The sequence below is a fragment of the Phalacrocorax aristotelis genome, chromosome 1, assembly GCF_949628215.1.
Source record: "Phalacrocorax aristotelis chromosome 1, bGulAri2.1, whole genome shotgun sequence".
Taxonomy (NCBI): Eukaryota; Metazoa; Chordata; class Aves; order Suliformes; family Phalacrocoracidae; genus Phalacrocorax; species Phalacrocorax aristotelis.
The window spans coordinates 67,929,317-67,948,108 of NC_134276.1; the positions used below are offsets into that span (position 1 = coordinate 67,929,317).

Consider the following 18,792-nt stretch of genomic DNA (forward strand, 5'->3'; position numbering starts at 1 on the left):
CCATCCGTGTCTGTCAGGTCAGGCTGCCGTGCCCTCACTGACCGGGATTCCTGCAGCCTGTTTGTTGGCTCATTCTTGCTTTCTTGTGAATGCCGCCTCCGGCACGGTGGGACAGAGAGCCTGCCCTTTGACGTCTGTACTCATGTGGAAGGAATATGCAGGACACTTGGACTCAGACATGGAGAGTCTCAACGGTGCCTGCACCATGGCCGCATGCCGAGAGCCCACGCTGCCTGAGAGCGTGGCTGTACCACTTGAGGAGCTCCTGGGACGACCTCTGTTAGCCAGTGGGTACCTCCCACACACGCACATTCCTCCCACATCTGGGGAGACCGGCGGAAAGTACTGGCCACCACCAGCAAGATCCGAGTATTTTTGTAGCCTTGCAACACCTGCCATGACAAGCCCAGGAGAGACGGGAGCAGCAAGGCAGCGCCAGGAACACCAGCCCAGGACGTGAGGGAGTGCTGCCCACCGGCTCTCCACTAAAACGTGGCCCCCAGGAGAGGAGAAATGCCCCTGCCAAGCTTCCCCTCTCCTTGCTGATGGCGATCTCGGGCAGTGCCAGCAGGATGGCACATGCCTGTGGGAGCAGGGATCAGGTTTGTGATGGGGGCTTATACAGCCATATCTGTAGGGGAGACTGCTCCAGGGCTTGGGGGGCACTGCCTGCTGGAAGTGAGCGTGTACCTCATGGTAACGCTGCAAAATAAGATGGCCAAAGAAGCAGAATCCACTTCCAAGTCCGTGCCTCAACCTCTCCTGCCCAGGGATGCAGCAGGGCCTGCTCCCCTTGCCGGGGCACGGCCGGGCAGGAGGAGCTGCCACCTGCTCTGCTCTTGCTCATTCTGCGCTTCTCCCGATACCAGCGAATAAATGCAGGCTCGCAGCCTGTCTTTGTGCAAACTCAGCGTGGCGTGAGAGCTCTATTGCCACAATAGTAACTTTGTTTGGCAAATTCAGCTTTGCTGTAATTAGATACAGCATCCCTGCGGAATGGCGATTGTGGCTGGTTATATCGCAGCTGACTGTGGTGCCATCTGTTTTCTCAGTTTTAGAATATAATGCTCTTCATTTAATAAAACTTGACCAGCTCGATAGCTTCCCTGAATGTCTGTTGCCCTGTTTCTTACTGAGTCCTGGGGTCACTGACATCTAGCAATATGCAAATCACCCCATGCATTGCAGTCTGTCACAAACTATCGTGTTAAGGGAAATTGATGTGGAACATAAATATTCAGTTAAAAAAGCTGCATTCGTGCCTGCCACAGTTTTAAAGGGAAATTGATTCAACTCCAGAACATCACTCTGACAGCTTCAAATTCAATTTTTAAACACATTTGGCTGCTTTTTAAATTTAAAACCAAATGTCTGTAAGTTGCTTTCAGAGAGTCCGTGGAGGTCGATGGCTCATCTCCCCGGCCGTGGAAAGCCAACGCTGCTCTTGGTGCTGCGGGCAGTTTCTCTGCTAGCCTCTACCGGCAGTGTTACTCACGAACGGCCCAAAGGCGTGAAATGTTAACAGGACAAAAACCACTGACTCTGCACAAAATTATATTGAACATCAAAATAAAACACACTTAAAAAGGGGAAAAAAAAACACCTAATTTGGATCTTCCCCCCCCCGCCAAACCTGATGTAATACAGAATGTTAAAAATCAGCAGGAAGTGTGACTGGCAAGTTGGTGGTGCTGTTTGAGTCTTAAATGATGGGAGAAGAAACTTAAAATTCTCAAGTGGTTATTATTTATTTATAACTGTTTGCTTTGAAAGAAAGGATACATGAAACAAATGGGATACTTGTTGAGCCTTATCTGATAATTTCCAAGTGACTTAAAAGAATGCACTCTGTCTTCTCTGCATCCGCCTGGGCTTTTCATTGAAGTTCATCAGCGTCTTGAAGACTTGAAAATGTCACCTTCTTCTTACCAAGAGCTGGTTTCTCTCCTAACAGTTTAACTCTCTCCCAAACCTCTTTACTGCTGAATAACTAAAAAATTAAATATTTTCCAGATATATTTCATGATTTACACTTCATCAGGCCTCACCCTGATCTCCTGCACACGTCCCGTTTGGGTATCGCATTTACAACTAATGTAAGTATTGTCAGAGGCTCGTTACTGTTACGCATATAAATCTTACAGTATTTTGATCCAAACAGACACAAGCACAGAAGGCTGCAGTTGTGAATGCAGTGTTCTTTGCCCAGTTCCAACTAGCAGCCTTGATAAGAAAAATGAAATACTCTCCAAAAGAGTAAAGACTAACTTCAGAGGGGGTTTTAGATGCTGGTACAAAAATGGCATATTGACTATGGTCAGTCCATAACTGCCACCCAGCATGTGCAGAAGGCAGGACATACAAAAAGGTGCAGAAGCGGGAAGCTCTTTTTTTTTTTCTCTGTAAAAATGTTTATATATTCTAAAATCAAATATTAATAATCTGCGTAAAACTTACTTTTTAAATCAGGGTCTCAGTTGCCAGCTCCTATGAACAGACAGAAAAGTAACACTAGAAGGATCCAGTGGCCCAGACAGAGGGTTTAGTTTATCCACAGCATGAAGGACCTGACCTGTTACTACTGATCTGTGCCCACGTCTGTCTTGTGCTGCTTTCCGTCTCTGGTTACCGCAGAAATGCGGATGGTTCTACGGAATGAGGCTGAAGCGACGTTCCACCTCATATCATTTCTTACAAGCAAACTTGGAATACAAGCACCAATACCTGCTATTACCTGCTGGAACTTCTTGCATGTTTTTGACAGCTGTTGAAGGTCATCAGCATCTAGAAATGACAGTATGTGTATAATTATGTTCTCTGGCATTCGGATGAGGAAATCATAATGGAAATCATAACCCCGAGATAAATTAACTACCTACTCCAGTGTGTTGTTGCCAAAGACATTCCTCACCTGCTCTGTGCTACAAGAAAAGAACAGGACAGAGAAGAATAAACACAAAATAATTCTCACATGACCTGATTATTTTAAAACATGATCATGAATGCAATAAAATTGGGCTAGGAATACGTCGATACTTTGGTGACAGGAAGAAAGCGGTTGGGAGAGGTTGGGGCTCAAGAAGAGATCATAGATTGGGCCATTGCTGTGTACGTTGATGAGAAAGAGGGAGGACGAGCTGACAACAGGCCGGATGCTGGCTGTACCTGGAATTGCGGAGAGGTTGGGCATGTCTGTGGTTCAAAACTTGTCTGAAGCATTGACACAGGCTGGGTGGAGGGCACTTACCAGCCCAGTCCTGCTGGGGACCCTGCAGCCCCCGTACACATCCATCGGGCAGACCTATGACAGCCTTCAAACAGCAAAGGGGGTCTGCGGCTACCACAGCCATTTTCCAGTGGTATAAAGGGAGAGGAGGGCATTGCTGTTCAAAGTACTTCTCTTTCACAGAGCAGAAGAGAACAGAAAAGAGACGTGAAGGTGCAATGGGTGCTGCACAGCCTCATGTTGCAGGCCTACAGCGTACAAAAGCTCCCACTCCCCAGGCTCATCCCAGCTCCTGGCTCTGGCTCTGCACCCAGCGCACGGGAGGCTCTGCAGGGTCAAGGTTTGAACATGCTGCCCCTGAACAAGCCATTCACACAGCCCCAAAGGTATTTTCCTTGCCTTTTTAGCCCTCTTAGAGACATAACCACGGGATAATGCCCTGCTGCAGAAAAAGAGAGCACCTGTCAGGGCCCTGGGTGTACCAAAAGCCTCTGCAGCATCCTCCTGCCCACTCGCTCGGAGGGGTTTGGCTGGCTGTGCATTTGCTGGCTTGACCTGGGACCTCCTCGTCCACCACGGACCCATTGGTGAGAGCAGGGCTCCTGCCCACCCCAGCTCCCAGCTCCCCTCTCCCTGCAGAGCAGCCATCTCTCCGCCGCTCCTGCAGCTGCTGCCAAAGAGAGAGGACTCGCTCCACTGACGGCAACGTTGTTTTGTTGAGTCCAGTATTCTGCCTGCCCTCCCCTGAAAAGTTACAACTCAAGGCACTTCATTAAAATGAAATTAAATGATCAAGAGAGGTAATTTAGCCTTCCACATAGGGCAAAATCCAAAACATTTAAAAAGGGAATATAAAATGTGATTAGCTTAGGGATGTCAAAAAATGGAAACGCTTCCACAGCTGAATAGACTCAGTGTCATTTCCTTAATTTGTAACACTATCCTGCAACGCAAACAACAAAGTCGATTGTGTATTGAAAACTTTTACGTTCCTTATTTAAAGATCAAATACCTAAGAAGAAAACACTTGGAAATGCATCACATAGGGTAGACATGTATTCAGTGGGTATTTAAGACATACTACCACTGACTTGTGACTTCTCCATAGCTACTGTGTTAGGTAACAGGTGTATTGCTTATTCATTATTGTGGATTCATTGCTCTATTCATTACATTGCAATCATGTAATAAGGAGAACAAAAAGGCAATTCCAGAAAGTACTTTAGAGGCCTAAGAGAAAGAATGAAATGAAAATAAAATAGTTGTCTTGTACGATTATACTCTGTGCCTCCAAACCGCTGACATTGTCACTGAGAGAGAAACTGCACAGGTGAATATGATCATTCTTTACATTTTGCTTAAGCAAAAATGATAATCTAGAACTGCATACTATATGCGAGCATCTCTCACAATAAGATGAAACTTAAAGGGGGGAGACTCCTGAAATTTTAGCATGATTTCATAAATCAAAACCCTAGATGTAAAAATTCTTAAACAGTTAGAAAAAAAATTTAACCACGCAGTACAGAAAAGGCTTAATCACTAGGGCTGAGATGGCTTCTAACGCTTTTGGTATTCTCTGTCTACTAGTGCAATACTTGCTCTGCAACTGCTGATCCAGCAAAAATTCTGTGTGGATCTTCTTCACCTCCTTTGGGAAAACCTTCTCTTGACTAGGTTGAAAGGAAATCCTCCAAGTACTCCAGATCACCTACAGAAATCCACAGCACAAAAAAATAATGGAAGTTAACTTAGTTCATCCAAGAAGAAATGTGGCAAATGGGGCACACCTGATTTGTTTGGAATTTGATGAAGTGTTTCATTCCACGCTAAATGGAAATTATTAGATGAACTATAGAAGCTGGAAACGTATTCAAGAACTGCGAGCTAGGTGAAAGGGCTGGCAAACCACAGAAAGACAAAACACTCCGGATGAAATGAGAAACACAGGTTATCAGCTGGCTTTGGGCTGACTTTACACACTCTTTCTCCACATGACCAAGGCAGGAGTCAGCGAGTGGTATCTGGAGTAATAAAAACAGGATAAAATGCAATAACGCAAAATGCAAGTACCAAGTAGCAAGAGTGCTCTTAACTGAAGACTTGGGTGGAAATGACCAGTTGTTTTTTGTCAGTTGTGGGAAAACTACAGTCCATGCTAGGACGTGGTTCTGTGAAAGTCACAGTCCTGGAGTGTGTCAGGCAGGGCATGTCCCAGGGGAAACCTATGCCTGCGCAGCACGCCCTCCTGGGGTACCTGAAAAGCTGTCTGCCTCCACTCGAGAAAGATGCTTTCACGCTGGAAGGAGGGAGAAGATGAGGCCAAAGAGGGAGGGAAGACTGAGCAAGCTCCTGCTCTCCAGGAACACATCACATGGGAGATGATTGAAACCAGGGAACAAAAGGGGTGGGCTCGAACTAAAGGAGACTCCTGGCACAGAAGCAATGAATGTATGTCCTGTATTCAAAAGGAAATGAGCCTGGGACATGACTACACAGAAGAACAGGTAGGAACCTGGCCTGCGGCGCTAGCTTTTTCCTGTGGCCCCTAGCGGTGGAATGAACAAAAAAAATTCTTGATAGAATCATGGTTGATCACTACACTTTCATGACATGCACAGGATTGATTTTCTTAACCATAACTGCCGAATAAAATACTGCTTGTATAAAAGCAGCCTGTGAGGGGTGACAGATCACTGATAAATGTTACCTGACACTATGGCTGATCAGGCAGACAGGTACGAGCTTTTTTGAAAAAGCTAGTGGGTTTGGGTAATGTTTCAAAGTTGTTGAATTTTATAAGGAGCTCTATTTGAGAGGGAGAGCAAAAGCAGCTTTGAGGGACTTTTTTTCCCTGTAGGGTAAGCCTGGAAACCCTCAGGTGGCAAGTGCTGGCAACTCCTGTATCAAACACATTTCAAATAAGAAGTGATTCTTTAAGGTGGGTAATTTTCCTTTCAAAAAAAATTATTCAGCTCCTTTTAAGAGGAGGAATGAAACTCTTGTGTTGGAGGTGCTTCTAAAAATATCCTTGTGCCATAAGACACAGGAAAGAAAGCAAATTACTGCTGCTACTGAATTCTTCGCTATTTCCTTTCTTGATGATGGGTGTTTAGCTTTGTGCTATAGATATTCTTTTGCGCGTGTATTGTCCTATGATATACTGTGATTCAAACAAAACCCACAAAGGACTTCCAAATGCCAGCAGACTGGAAGCATTGCAGAACTTGAAAAAGAAATGTAAATTTGTGCTTTCTCTGGAGAAAAGTTTTCCGTCACAATCATGCTCAGCAGGCAGAAAAGAGCATTCAATATAAATTAAAGGATTTAAATTATGTCACTTTTCAAAACATCTTTTGGCATTACTATCAGGCTGTTTGACAGCTTTCCAGGGTGTTGTGCAGTTTCAGCACCAACAGAGATTTCTTTCCCAGAAGCGTAACAGTGCAATAAACTTTTTTGAACCTTGCTGGTGTCAGCATCAGTGAGCGCTCGGGAAGACGCTTGTGTCCGGACTCATCCTGCCTCCTTACCTCTGCGCTGGTGATGGTGAAGCCCTGGAAATCTTTGCTGGGGGGAGGAGACCGGCAGTGGAGCTTGGGAAGGGTCTCCTGCAGAAGGGACGCCATGGTGCTCATTCCTCCAAACCTGTAAGCAGCAAAACTAACCCCCTTCTGCCAAGGCTGCTTCTATGGACCTGGTGCTTCAGCTCAGCCTGCTCCCCAGCCCGGTCACGGTGACGGTGTCCACGTATCGGTGCCAGCCTGCCCAACAGAAAGGATTAACTGCCAAAGCCTTCTGCAGGTGCACGATGCTTTCAGAAAGCCTGTGGCTGTCGCCACCGCCGGAGCTGTGATCTCCGTGCAGCACCAGTATTCCCTGGCTAGCTTTGCAGTTGTCCTACAGGGTAATACAGCTCGATGGCTACCCCTGCCAGGCTGCTGGCTAGCACCAGCATCACTGCAGCAAACTGCTCGGAGTGCTCTACTGAAGAGAAAGGATTTCCACAGAAGTCTTCTATTTCATATAGCACAGGTGGCTTGTGTTTCTGTCAAATTCCTCTAGTTGCTGAGGGTCCGAGGAAACAAAATCCTCTAGAGTGACATCACAGAATCACAGAATGGCAGGGGTTGGAAGGGACCTCTGGAGATCATCTTGTCCAACCCCCCTGCTTGAGCAGGGACACCCAGAGCAGGGGGCACAGGAACGCGTCCAGGCGGGGTTTGAATGTCTCCAGGGAAGGAGACTCCACAGCCTCCCTGGGCAGCCTGTGCCACTGCGCTGGCACCCTCACAGGAAATAGATATTGAAGATATCGAGATACTGAAGGTGGGGGATGGGAGGCAAAGGAAGAACAGGGCTGCCTCTTACTGTGACAATGTGATCTGATCTTTACACAGATGACTAAGGCCTCACTCCTCCAGCCAGGTAAACTTATGTACCAATGTCTGCTCACAGCAAGCCTTGGTCAGTGCCTGCTCCTCAGGTAGAGAGCTCTGCCTAGAGAATGCTCTTGGGAAAGGGATCATCGTTCGATCACTTCAGTTTCTACCAATCAATAAAAAGTAAGGGGCAGTGAATCTACTGCTGAAATCCTACAGGTCTGAGCTGAGAGGAGCAGCCAGAAAAGGCCAGTTGAGTCTCCTTCATTCAGAGCTCACTGCCCAGCTGCGATGTCTTGATGCTGGAGGGTGACTGAGCTCCCGAGGGACCGGGGCGCTGCCTCCCCACTGGCCTGCTGGTCCCGGCAGGGTGTGGAGGTGTGCTCTTTATGTTGGCTGCACACCAACAGGGATCCCTCTTCTCCAGGTGGGTTGCTGCCGGGAACATACAAAGGAAATTTATGAGGCAAAAAAAGCTTGTTCCAAAAACCACAAGGGAGATGTTTATGCATAAGTTTTAAACTGGTATTTCCAAATTCACAGGAGCTTTTACACATCCACTTTTTGTCTTTGTTGTAGCTCGTTTTTCTAAATTTTCTGTAATGTAGCCAGAAGTGTGACAGGAATACAATTATTCATATTAAGAATTATGTTTGTTAATTATGGAAACTTATTCTGAACCAAACACTCATGGAGATGGCTGAAAGTATTTTCACAGGATTTTCTTGACTGAAGGCAGAGTGAGAAACTCCATATGACAAATAACTAATTTGAATTTTACCATTAGAAGCATTATTATTTAAAAATGTTTTCAAGAGATCAATATGAAACTATGAGTTCCACATCACTCATTTCCAAAGCCAAAGCTAGTTCTGCACAGATCATAAAATCATAGAACGCTTTGGGTAGAAAGGGACCTTTAAAGGTAATCTAGTCCAACCCCCCGCAGGGACATCTGCAGGGAGCAGGGACATCTTCAGCTAGATCAGGTTGGCTCAAAGACCACTTCACATTTTTCTAAATAGTCCTAGGAAGCTTGGGTTCACGCAAACATCAGTGAATGCGCTAAGAGAAATGAATAATGGGATGTAACTTTCCTTCTCTGACTATTGGTTTGGGTGAAAAAATAAGAAATGAGGAATGTGCATTATTTTGAAGGCCCTGCACTTGCTGAATTAATTTGGGTCAGCTATTAGTTTGAATTTTCGCTTTAAGCTCTCTCCAAAATGTATTGGTCTTGAAAGTTTTCATCATTTCAGTGCTATAAAATTGGATGTCAGACAAAATGTTGCTTTCATTATTGCCCATTATTTTTGAGACCAGACCTACCCTATTAGCTCGTGTCAGGCAAACACTTTGCAAAGACACGGCAGCCTAGTTTAAAGTGTTCAGCACTTTCTCTCAGAATAGCCTGAACCCCCAAATGAGCTTGCCCCTGCTCCATAACATGTCATTTCAGTAAAGGGAAGCGAAACAAAAATGAGGGAACTAAACACGGACCTCGGCTCCACCAGGCGTGCGGTAACCTACCACTCCACGCCAGTGACAGAAAAAGGACTTGGCAAACCCCGCATGGTCTGAACTTCAGGAACAGCAGCCAGCCAGCACCTGGCTTTGGTGGTTTAAGTTCAATAGTGCTGAGGAGAATGCTGGGGGTCTTCAAAACACAGAAACCAGCCTGCAACAGAGCTGTAGAGGTACCTGATGTGTGCTGCGTTTCATGAACCACCTATCAAAGGACTTAAGGCTTTGAACATCTGTTTTCTTTTTCTTTCATTTTCTTAATTCACACCTAAGGTTTTTCAGCCATGACTTACACTTCTACATTGGGCATATGAAAGGAAGAGCTCTGACTCTAAGAGAATGCAAAGTGGGGGATCCCCTTCCTACAGAGGCTCCTTCTCCCCTTCTGTGACAGCCCCAAGATTGCCACATAGTCTTGGGGGAACGATAACGCTGTGAGACAAAGAAGCGAGAAGAAGCTGTGGGAGTTGGTTAAAGCAACTCAGCAGTGATCAAGACTCCTGTGCTGCCAGGGTGCTGGGACCTCACTGGAGCACGGTGGCCCTCACCCCACCTGGGCTTCGCAGACCTTACTGAAATTGTTCTGTTGCATTAGTGACATGCCGTGGCAGCATCATGTCGTGGAGACTGGAGAGAACAATGCTGTACAAAACCTATATGTAACAGTATAGGATATTCCTTAGCAAGATAATACTTGCTAAGATTTAATTTAAGACTATTTAATTTTTGTATGTTTGTATTTAAGACTATTTAATTTTTGTATGTTGGAAAACAGAAAAAACAGCCACTGTCCTGTAAAGGCCCTTGTCCTTGTCTCCTTCTGTGCTTCTTTTTGTGTTCAGCCCTGGTGGCTACATTACAAGCAAGAAGTTGCAACATGTAACATAGCTGTTTTCTACAGCAAACAGATATTTTTTCCATCCATAGATTTTTTTACTTAAAGACATGACACCCTTGCCATGCAGTTGTGCACCACTGCTCCTGCTCTCACCAGCCATCCCCAGGCTCATGGAGGTAGGCACACGGCAGCTTGTTCTTTTAGACCTCCATTGCATTATACACGTGCACATGCGTGTGCATGCACGCACACAGTGAGGCACACGCACATGTTTTAATACAAAATACTAGAGATTTTCTTTGCAGAGCCCCAAAGGTTGAGAAACATTAATGTCTCCACCGTACAGGGTACATAAAGACAAGTTCCCCTGTCCCATCCAGAAAATTAAAAAGGGAGACACAAATAGCTAATGCTGGAACTGAGCACACCCCGCTAGTTCAGCTGTAGGGATGCTACCAAGCCCTCTTTCATTTGTTTCTTTTATTGCGTTGTCCTGCGCTGAGCTCTCTCCCCAGACACAGCTGACCAACCTGCAATAGGAGACGCCACGGTACATGACTCCCTGGCCCACGTGAACCACAGACAAAAGGCCTGAGACCCATTGAAGCCCCCAGCCTCGTCTCTCTGAGGAGGCTGAGGCTCCCAGACAGCTCAGCGTTGCGCCTTCCCTTCGTCCACAAGGCCCCCCTTGCTGCCCGGCGCTGCAGGGTGTAAGGATGCAGCAAAGACCTCAGGTTCCCCGTTCCTTCCTCTCTAACAGGCCAAACACCACAGACAGCAGATAGACAGTGTTTCAGACTATTTTCCATCCTCATCATACGAAGGATGAGCCACGTAGGTTGTGTGCCAGGCTGGTGTGAATTTGCTTTCGAAAAACAAGCCCTAGAAGTTGGTGATTACTAGCGCTTTAGCAAGGGCAGAACATGGCAATACAAGATCAGATGGAAGACCTGCTCTCTGACAAGAGACATCAGACAGCTAGGGCTGAGCCGGACAAGCACACAGGCCATCCTCCTAGATTACAGCAATTTCTGTTTCAGAGACTTAGTGAAACAAGGTAGTATATTTGTGCTTAATAGTGCTTGATACATTTTTTTGCATGATTTAACATAATCACTTTTGTATCCAAAGAAACCTCAGCAACTGAAATATCCTGTGGCAAGGGGTCCCGTGGGCTACTTAGATACAGCGTGGGAAGAGCTATTCTCTTCCGTTCCATCCAACTTGTCTCCTTCTAGTTTCATTTGAAGCCCCCTTATTCTTTCAGTGGAAGTAATTATCATGTCCTCTCACACCAGTTGCTCCATGTCAGTCAGATCCTTTTCCTAAAATGTCCTCACCGCCAACTTGCTTATTGGCAGCGAACAGTCAGGTGACACTTTCACAGAATTACCTACTAAAACCCCAAGTTATGTTTTCCTAAATAAGATCAACACCTCAGAGCTGGTTATAACACAATGTTAAGGTTAGGAGTCTGTTTTATTCCTACCTACATTTGGACTTCTTCTGTGATCTTATCATCTGGTGCCGGGATGGCCTACTGCAGCTCTTGGAACTGATTTTCCTATTGCCCTGAATAATGTAATGCCATTGGCAGACTTTGTCACCTCACCACCCCATCCCGTTCCAAATCAGCTAGGAGTACACTGCTAGCACAGATCCACCTCCACTTCAGAAAACTGGCCATTTACTCCTCTTGAAACCAGTTTTTGTACCCTTGTGAGACCTCCCCTGTTGTCTCGTGCTGACTTAGCTTCTTTACAAGCCTTTGGCGAGACACGTGACTGAATATCAGTTGCTGTCCTAAGTGGACTCACTCAATCCATCTTGCTTACTTTTTTTATCTTTAAAAGGTTTCTGCTGATCTTCCTCTGCAAAAGTTATTTGACTCCTTCTTAATATCCCACATATGCCTATATTTTTAATCTGTTATAGTTTGGGGTTTCTTTTTAATAGGCCTGGTAGATGTCCGCATCAGATTTACTGGTCTGAAATCTCTAGATCCCAGTGAAACTCTTTTTATAAGAACCAATGTCAGATTATCAACCTTGCATTTCTCCTGATTCCAGACTCAGCTTAGAGTCAAAAATCATAACATCCAGTTTACATTTCAGCCATTTCAGTCTTTTTTAGAAGCTCTTGAGTGAATATTATCTGGTTCTGGCAATATGTTTCTCTCTTCCCCCCCCTAATTCCCCTAATTTTCCATATATGTTGCCCATATGGAAGCCTATGTACAGATATCAGCATCATCAGAACACAACAACTGCATTTACAAAAGCCACAACAAAATCAGTTCAACATAGCTCAAAACAAGTTATGCTAAGAACTAGAAAACACTCTTGGAATTTCTTATAAAGACAGTATTTCTGACTCTGTGCCACAAGTTAGTGCAGGGTAGAGCACTGTTTTGGGTTAAGTTTCACAACACGCTTACTCCGTTAATTTACTTTCCTGTAACCATTCACTATTTGCCACTGTCGTGCTTTTCTTATGACAAGATTCTGCAAAAAGAGAATGTAAGAATAATGGAGGAATCATCAAAAAAAACCCCTTAAAGAATAGGGAGATGAGTTGTGACAGTAACAACTACAGTTCTGTGGAGCTTCCTTTGAAATGTTAATATTTTTGTAGCATGTGAGAGTGTTGAATGAATCAATGAGAAGCACCTACAGCCTGTTTTGTCAACTTCCAGAAGGACTTCAAGGGTATTAGCAGAAATACTACAGATGTACAGAACCTGTGTAAAAAACACCCAGAACCTTTAGAGATGCTAAACGTACTGTAATCTCCAGATGGGAGTTAACTGGCCTGATGTTCCTTCTATAGCTCAAGAAGCGTATGCATTTCTGTCATGCTCTTTAGTGCCATTACCAATTTTTTTACTCCAACGACCCTCCAGTCAGTTCCTCAAATTACATCTTAAGCGTGGAGATCTGAGCTTTGCTGACGAAATCTGCATCAGAGATGCATGGCCCAAAATATTTAGCAAAAGATTAATTATTTGTTCAGAAGTGCTCAACAACGGTGTAAGAGTCAGGAGATAAAAACCAAAGGCACTAAAAATGGACATGGCCTTACACAATCTCGCTGTTTCAGAACCACGGAGAACTGGAAGTAAGTTTAATTTGCTGGGCAATATCTCTTACCTTACCTGGAATAGTAATGTGGTACAGGGGTGAATAGGTGGGGGAAGTGCTGTTTTTAAGAATACGTAAGTCTAACAATAACAGCATTACTGACAAAATGAATCTATAATAGCACAAACAAAGTCCTGCTGGGAGTCACGGGAGAGATTTGAGACCATCTAACAAGAGTTTTATTTGTGGCTGCCTGAACTAAATATTTATATTAAAATGTCAGCTAGAATAAATAAAGTGGAGGTCTTGGAACAGGCAGAACTAAACACAGCTACACAAATAATGTAAAAGGAGAAAGTTGTCTTGGCGAAGCTTTGAGGGTCCAACATCAAGCTTAGTGCAGCTCTGCTTTAGTAACCCCGCGATGAATGAAGGCGTTTGACACAGAAGGACCCTTCCTGGCCTCGTACTGACTGTAGCAGAAAACAGAAAGACTGAACAAGCCCCACAAACCAATCCAGCATAGCCCAGCGTGGTCCAGCACTGGTGTTAAATACCACTTACCTGATGGCCTGAAACGCGTAATGTATTCACAAAGGATCCACGACAACTTTCCTGGATTAAACACAATCTTTTCAATTGTCGCTGAAAATGGCTAATAGGGATTGATTTATAGTTTAGGAAGAGGTGTATAATTTAATATAATAGTTTAATGTCATGCAGGAAGAGATCTCTCGGAAAATGTTGGACCACAGAAAGACCATAAAGACATGCTGTGTTTTAAAAGAAAGTTATGTAATGTAAAGTAAGTTAATTTAGAAAAAAGCCTTTTTCTGCTGTAAACTGTAAATTAGTTTAACCTGATGTTGCACCTTTAGCCTACAAAAGGGAAATGACTCAGCTCCAAATAAATACGGCCTTAATTCAAAACCTTTATATAAAGATGTCTATCTGGAGCAAAGTATGTAAGTTCTCCTTAGAGTCAACAGAGATCTCTGATTGAACCAGAAGCACCTTGAGACACCTGAATTGCTCTGGGGTTTCCACCTGGCCTCCAGCGACATTCCAACAGGAGCGGGTCCTCTGTGTCACACTCCCTTGCCCTGTGCTGATGTCTCAGATACCTTGGGGCGCTTCAAAGAGCACTCACTGTTTATATTTAGGCAACTGAACCAAGCCCATCACCAGTATGGTCAGTAAAGCCTAGGAACTGTGCAGACTGTCCTGGAGTAGGTACCTGAATTCGGTCAGTTGAATAGCTCGCTGGAGCTGCACTGACAATCATGGCAGCTTAGACTAGACTAGACTAGGAGTATTTCAGTTGGAACAACAACCCTTCTTGCTCCATGGCCTCATGGATGTTAGCCCTGGTGCAGAGAAGGGATGGCTAATAGGGGTGGTCTCTGGGGGCAGGGTTGGTTTCTGCCATGGCCTGAGAGAAGGGTAACAGCACTGGGTTTGTCCTTGGGAGCCAAGTCGCAGAGGGATGCCCAGTGGCTGTGCCCAGTGCATGGCCACCAAAGGCAGGGGCAGCCCCCTGGCCCTCCTGGGCACAGGTACTGCCTCAGGGCCAGCACCCCAAAAGCCTTCCTCTGAAGGATGCTGGGCAGAGGGGTGGCGGGCAGGGCTGAGCATGGAAGGCTCCATCATCCCCACATCACAATACCCCGGGACAGGACAAAAGAGGGTGTCCTCCCCTGTCCTGCTGCCAGCCTGCCTGGCTTGGCCATTGGGACAGGGCTGGCCCAGGGGCAGCCTGAAGACATCTGAGAGGAACTCCTTGACGAGCTGGTGAAATTACTTGGAAAGGCTGAGGGAGGAAGACTGGAGGCTGGATGAAGCTGCTGGAGGTTCTCTGCTGCAAGGCCAGATCCTGATGGGGCCACATTCAGAACTCATCTGATGGAGGGAAATCTTTTTCAGCTGGAAAGCAGTGGCAAGACCATGGGAATGCCTTCTTGAGGAGCACTGTGGAGCTCGCCGTCCTCATCCCCTGTGGAGCCAGGGGCAGCAGCTCTAAGAAATGGGATGCACAGATGTTGCAAGGGGTCCCAGTGCTTTGGAGCACCCACTGGTATCCTGCCAGGTGCAGGAAGGAGTCTTGTCCCCACAGTGGATCAGGCCAGGGGGCCTTTTGCTCTTGGAAGCCCCCGAGATGGCTCCAGGTTGAGGGAGAATAGGGCTTGGGCATCTCCTCGGAGGTGTGACCAGTCTGTGGGACAAGGAGGCAGGTCTTGCTCACATGCTCAGGGAACAGCCAATTGCCAGCTCTGGGGTCAGGAAGGAATTTTCCCCCAGGGCAGATTGGCACTGGTCCCTGGGGGCTTTTTGCCTTCCTCTGCAGCACTGAGCATGACCACTTGTCAGGGCTCCCCGGTCCATTTTGGCTAGGTTACTGCCTGCTGCTCATGTACCACAAAGATGACCTCTCGCGCCCTGCAGCTGGGGGGAGGAAGGCTTTTTCCCCCCCCCAACGTGGGCTAGCAAGTGTCCCCAGGGGGGTTTTGCCTTCTTCTGCAGCACTGAGCACAGCCCCTTGCTAGGGCTCCTTTGGGCCATTTTGGTGAGGTGCCTGCTGCTCCTGCTCCACCAAGGTGACCCTCATGCCCCGCATCCAGGGAGAGGACGCTTTCTCGACTCCCAGGGCGGGTCCCCAGGGTGGCCCCCGGAGGTTGCTTCTTGTCTTCTGTAGCACTGAGCACAGCCCCGTATCAGGGCTTCTCTGGGCTTTTGGCGAGGTTCTTGCCTGCTGCTTTTGCCCCTCCCAAGGCGCTACTTGTGCTCTGGCTCTCTCAGGCTCTCTTTCCCATTGCAGGTTGTAGCAGGAAAGAGATCTGCTCTTCCCATGGCTCCATTTCCCCAGGGGTTCTTGCTTGTGCAAAACAGCCAGTGCTTGGAAGGGCTCCGGGCTTGCTGCACCAGGAGCTGCCACTTTTCAGCTCTCCCTGACAGCAATACAAGCGCCAGGCAGGCACGAGAGCGATTTTCATGCATCACTGGCCAAGCACAGTGGAGCAAGTTTTGGAAGGCAAAAAGCATGCTTGTCATTGATATGTCATACTTTTGAACCCCATGGTACCTCACACCCACCTCTTCTTCATGTTCTGATGCTCATTCTTCACATTCTCGCTCTTCAGGAAACAGGGACTGCTTAGAGTGCATTCCTGCTGCTACTTTCTGCAGCTCTGTGACTTGCCCTTGCCAGACTGCAAGGGATGTTTTTTCAAGCTAGACTGAAGAACGTATCAGCCTGTTCCTGGCTACACATGCATGTTGTGTTAATGCTTGTGAGCATCGGCTCCGAAACAGATTCAGAAAAATCAAATAAAATCAAATCAAAGCCTGTTTCTACTTGTAACCTTTGTCATGTGTGTCCTTCAAAGTGTTTTTGGAGCTGGAAAAACACTGGCATTTCAGGCAAATAACAGTCTCATCATTACTTGACTTATGGTGAGTGCAGAGACTAGAATAAAAATGCTACGTTCTGCCGAGAGTTACACCACCCCACCAGCAAGTGCGCTGGGGGTGCATAAGAAGCTGGGAGGCTGACCCCAACTGACCAAAGGGATATTCCATAGCATATGACATCATGGTCAGCATATAAAGCTGGGGGAAGAAGAAGAAAGGGGGAACGTTTTGTCTTCCCAAGTAAACATTATGTGTGATAGAGCCCTGCTTTCCTGGAGAGGCTGAACACCTGCCTGCCCATGGGAAGCAGTGAATGAATTCCTTGTTCTGCTTTGCTTGAACACACAGATTTTGCTTTACCTATTAAAATGTCTTTATCTCAACCCACAGGTTTTCTCACTTTTACTCTTCTCTGCCCCATCCCACGGGGCAGAGTGAGCAATTGGCTGCATGGGGCTTAGTTGTCATCTGGGGTTAAACCAGTCAGGGCTCCATCCAGGAGAGCAGGTCCCTGCAGCACAGGCCGCAGGCCCATGCAGGCCCCAGGCTGTCTGAGACACCTCCCCATGGCCATTAGCAGGAGGTGGTGTGGGTGGGGGTCCCAGGGGAGGGTGGTCCCAGCCACTGTGGCCTGTAAGCACCCCCAGGGCCCTCGCAGACCCACACTGCTCACACGCGCTCTAGACGGTGGTGGTTGGCCACTTTGAAGACAGAGCATTGGGCCAGATGGACCTTTTCTCTGAGGGAGTATTCTCATTCGCAGGCTCTTTTTGTTTTATGTTTTTCCCAAGGGAAACAGCTCAGGCACTTCTAAAAATGAGCAAAGGGAGAAAAAAAATCTACAGGGAAACGAGCAGGTATTGCTTACCTCAGGAAGGTTTGCAACCGTTTAGTTGAGGTGCACACCCTGCTTCAGACTGAGGGCTTGATCTTGGAGCCTTGCTATGGTCAGAGGTATGGGGTTTTGCCATCCTGTGGAAACCCAGCTAAACTGGATGAACACAGAAGACTTTCAAGGACTCCACACATTGTTTTTGCAAATTTGTTCAGACAGCCGAGACGATCCACAGCTCTCACCCCCATCAGAAGGCACATGCCTCCTTCCCACAAGGGCAGAGCCAACACCTAGGCTGGGACACAGCTACGCATTCAATCCCTCCTGCTAGCGCAGGGCTGGGAAGAAATGTCATCTGAGATTTCCTCAGCACATACTGCTGGGGAAAGGAGGAGGTAGGAAGAATAGAACAGAACAGAGTAGAATATTTTCAGTCGGAAGGGACCTACAACGATCATCAAGCCCAACTGCCTGACGGCTTCAGGGCTGACCGAAAGTTAAAGCATGTTGCTAAGGGCGTTGTCCAAGTGCCTCTTAAGCACTGACAGGCTTGGGGCACCCACCGCCTCTCTAGGAAGTCTGTCCGGTGTTTAACCACCCTCTTGGTAAAGAAATGCTTCCTGATGCCCAGTCTGAACCTCCCCTGGTGCACCCTTGAACCATTCCCACACGTCCTGGCACTGGATACCAGGGAGAAGAGCTCAGCACCTCCCTCTCCACTTCCCCTCCTCAGGAAGCTGCAGAGAGGCATAAGGTCGCCCCTCAGCCTCCTTCTCTCCAAACCACACAAAAAGCACACCTGAGCACTCAGAGAAGGTGCCTTAAAGCCTCGGCCGCCCCTCACCTCAGGACGCCATGCAGGAGAGCGGCTGCGGCTGTCACACCTGGAGGGCGCACGGTTCTCCTCCGTCGCCCGACCACGTACCCCCCGCACCCGAGGACCCCCCTCCCTGGCCCGCGTTCAGCGCCGTGAGGACGCAGAGCTGTGCCACGGCGTGCCCGGGGACGGCTCGACCGCCGGACGCTGTAACCGTGAGGAGGCGCGTTCCCGGGCCGCCCCCCCGGGGTGGGGGAGAAGCAATGGCGCCCGCCCCCGCCACCACCCCCTAGCCCTCCGCGCCCGGCCGCCGTGGGTCCGCCCTCCCCGCGAGAGGAGGCCCGGGGGCGGGCGCTGTTACACCTCCCGTGTCCCCGCTCCCTCCGCGGGGGGCCGCGGGCAGCGGAGGGCCGCCAAGCCGCCGCCGGGGCCTAACGGGGCGGGGCGCGGGAACCGGGTGGGCCTCAACGGAGCCGCTGAACACAGGGAGCCGCGGCGGCGGCGGCGGATGAGGAGGAGGATGAAGGGGGGGTCTCTCGACAGGCGTCCCACCGCCCCCCCCCAGCAGCGCGACCCCCTCCGGTGCGGCAGCGCCCCCTGCCGGCTGCCCTCTCCCGCCACAGCAGCGGCACGTGACTCGACCCGCGCGCTGTGCTGCCGGGGCTCTCCCCCCGCCCGCCTC

General features: G+C 47.9%; 1 protein-coding gene across 1 annotated transcript; it reads right to left on the bottom strand.

The window, feature by feature from the left end:
* Positions 1–1,735: 1,735 nt before the first annotated feature.
* On the bottom strand, positions 1,736–18,450 carry LOC142052413 (uncharacterized). Its single transcript, XM_075082469.1, is given in 4 exon segments — positions 1,736–2,916; positions 4,829–4,937; positions 6,601–8,043; positions 18,138–18,450. Coding segments are annotated over 3 exon segments (711 nt in total). The 5' UTR covers positions 6,865–8,043; positions 18,138–18,450; the 3' UTR covers positions 1,736–2,578.
* Between the last annotated feature and the right edge of the window lie 342 nt (positions 18,451–18,792).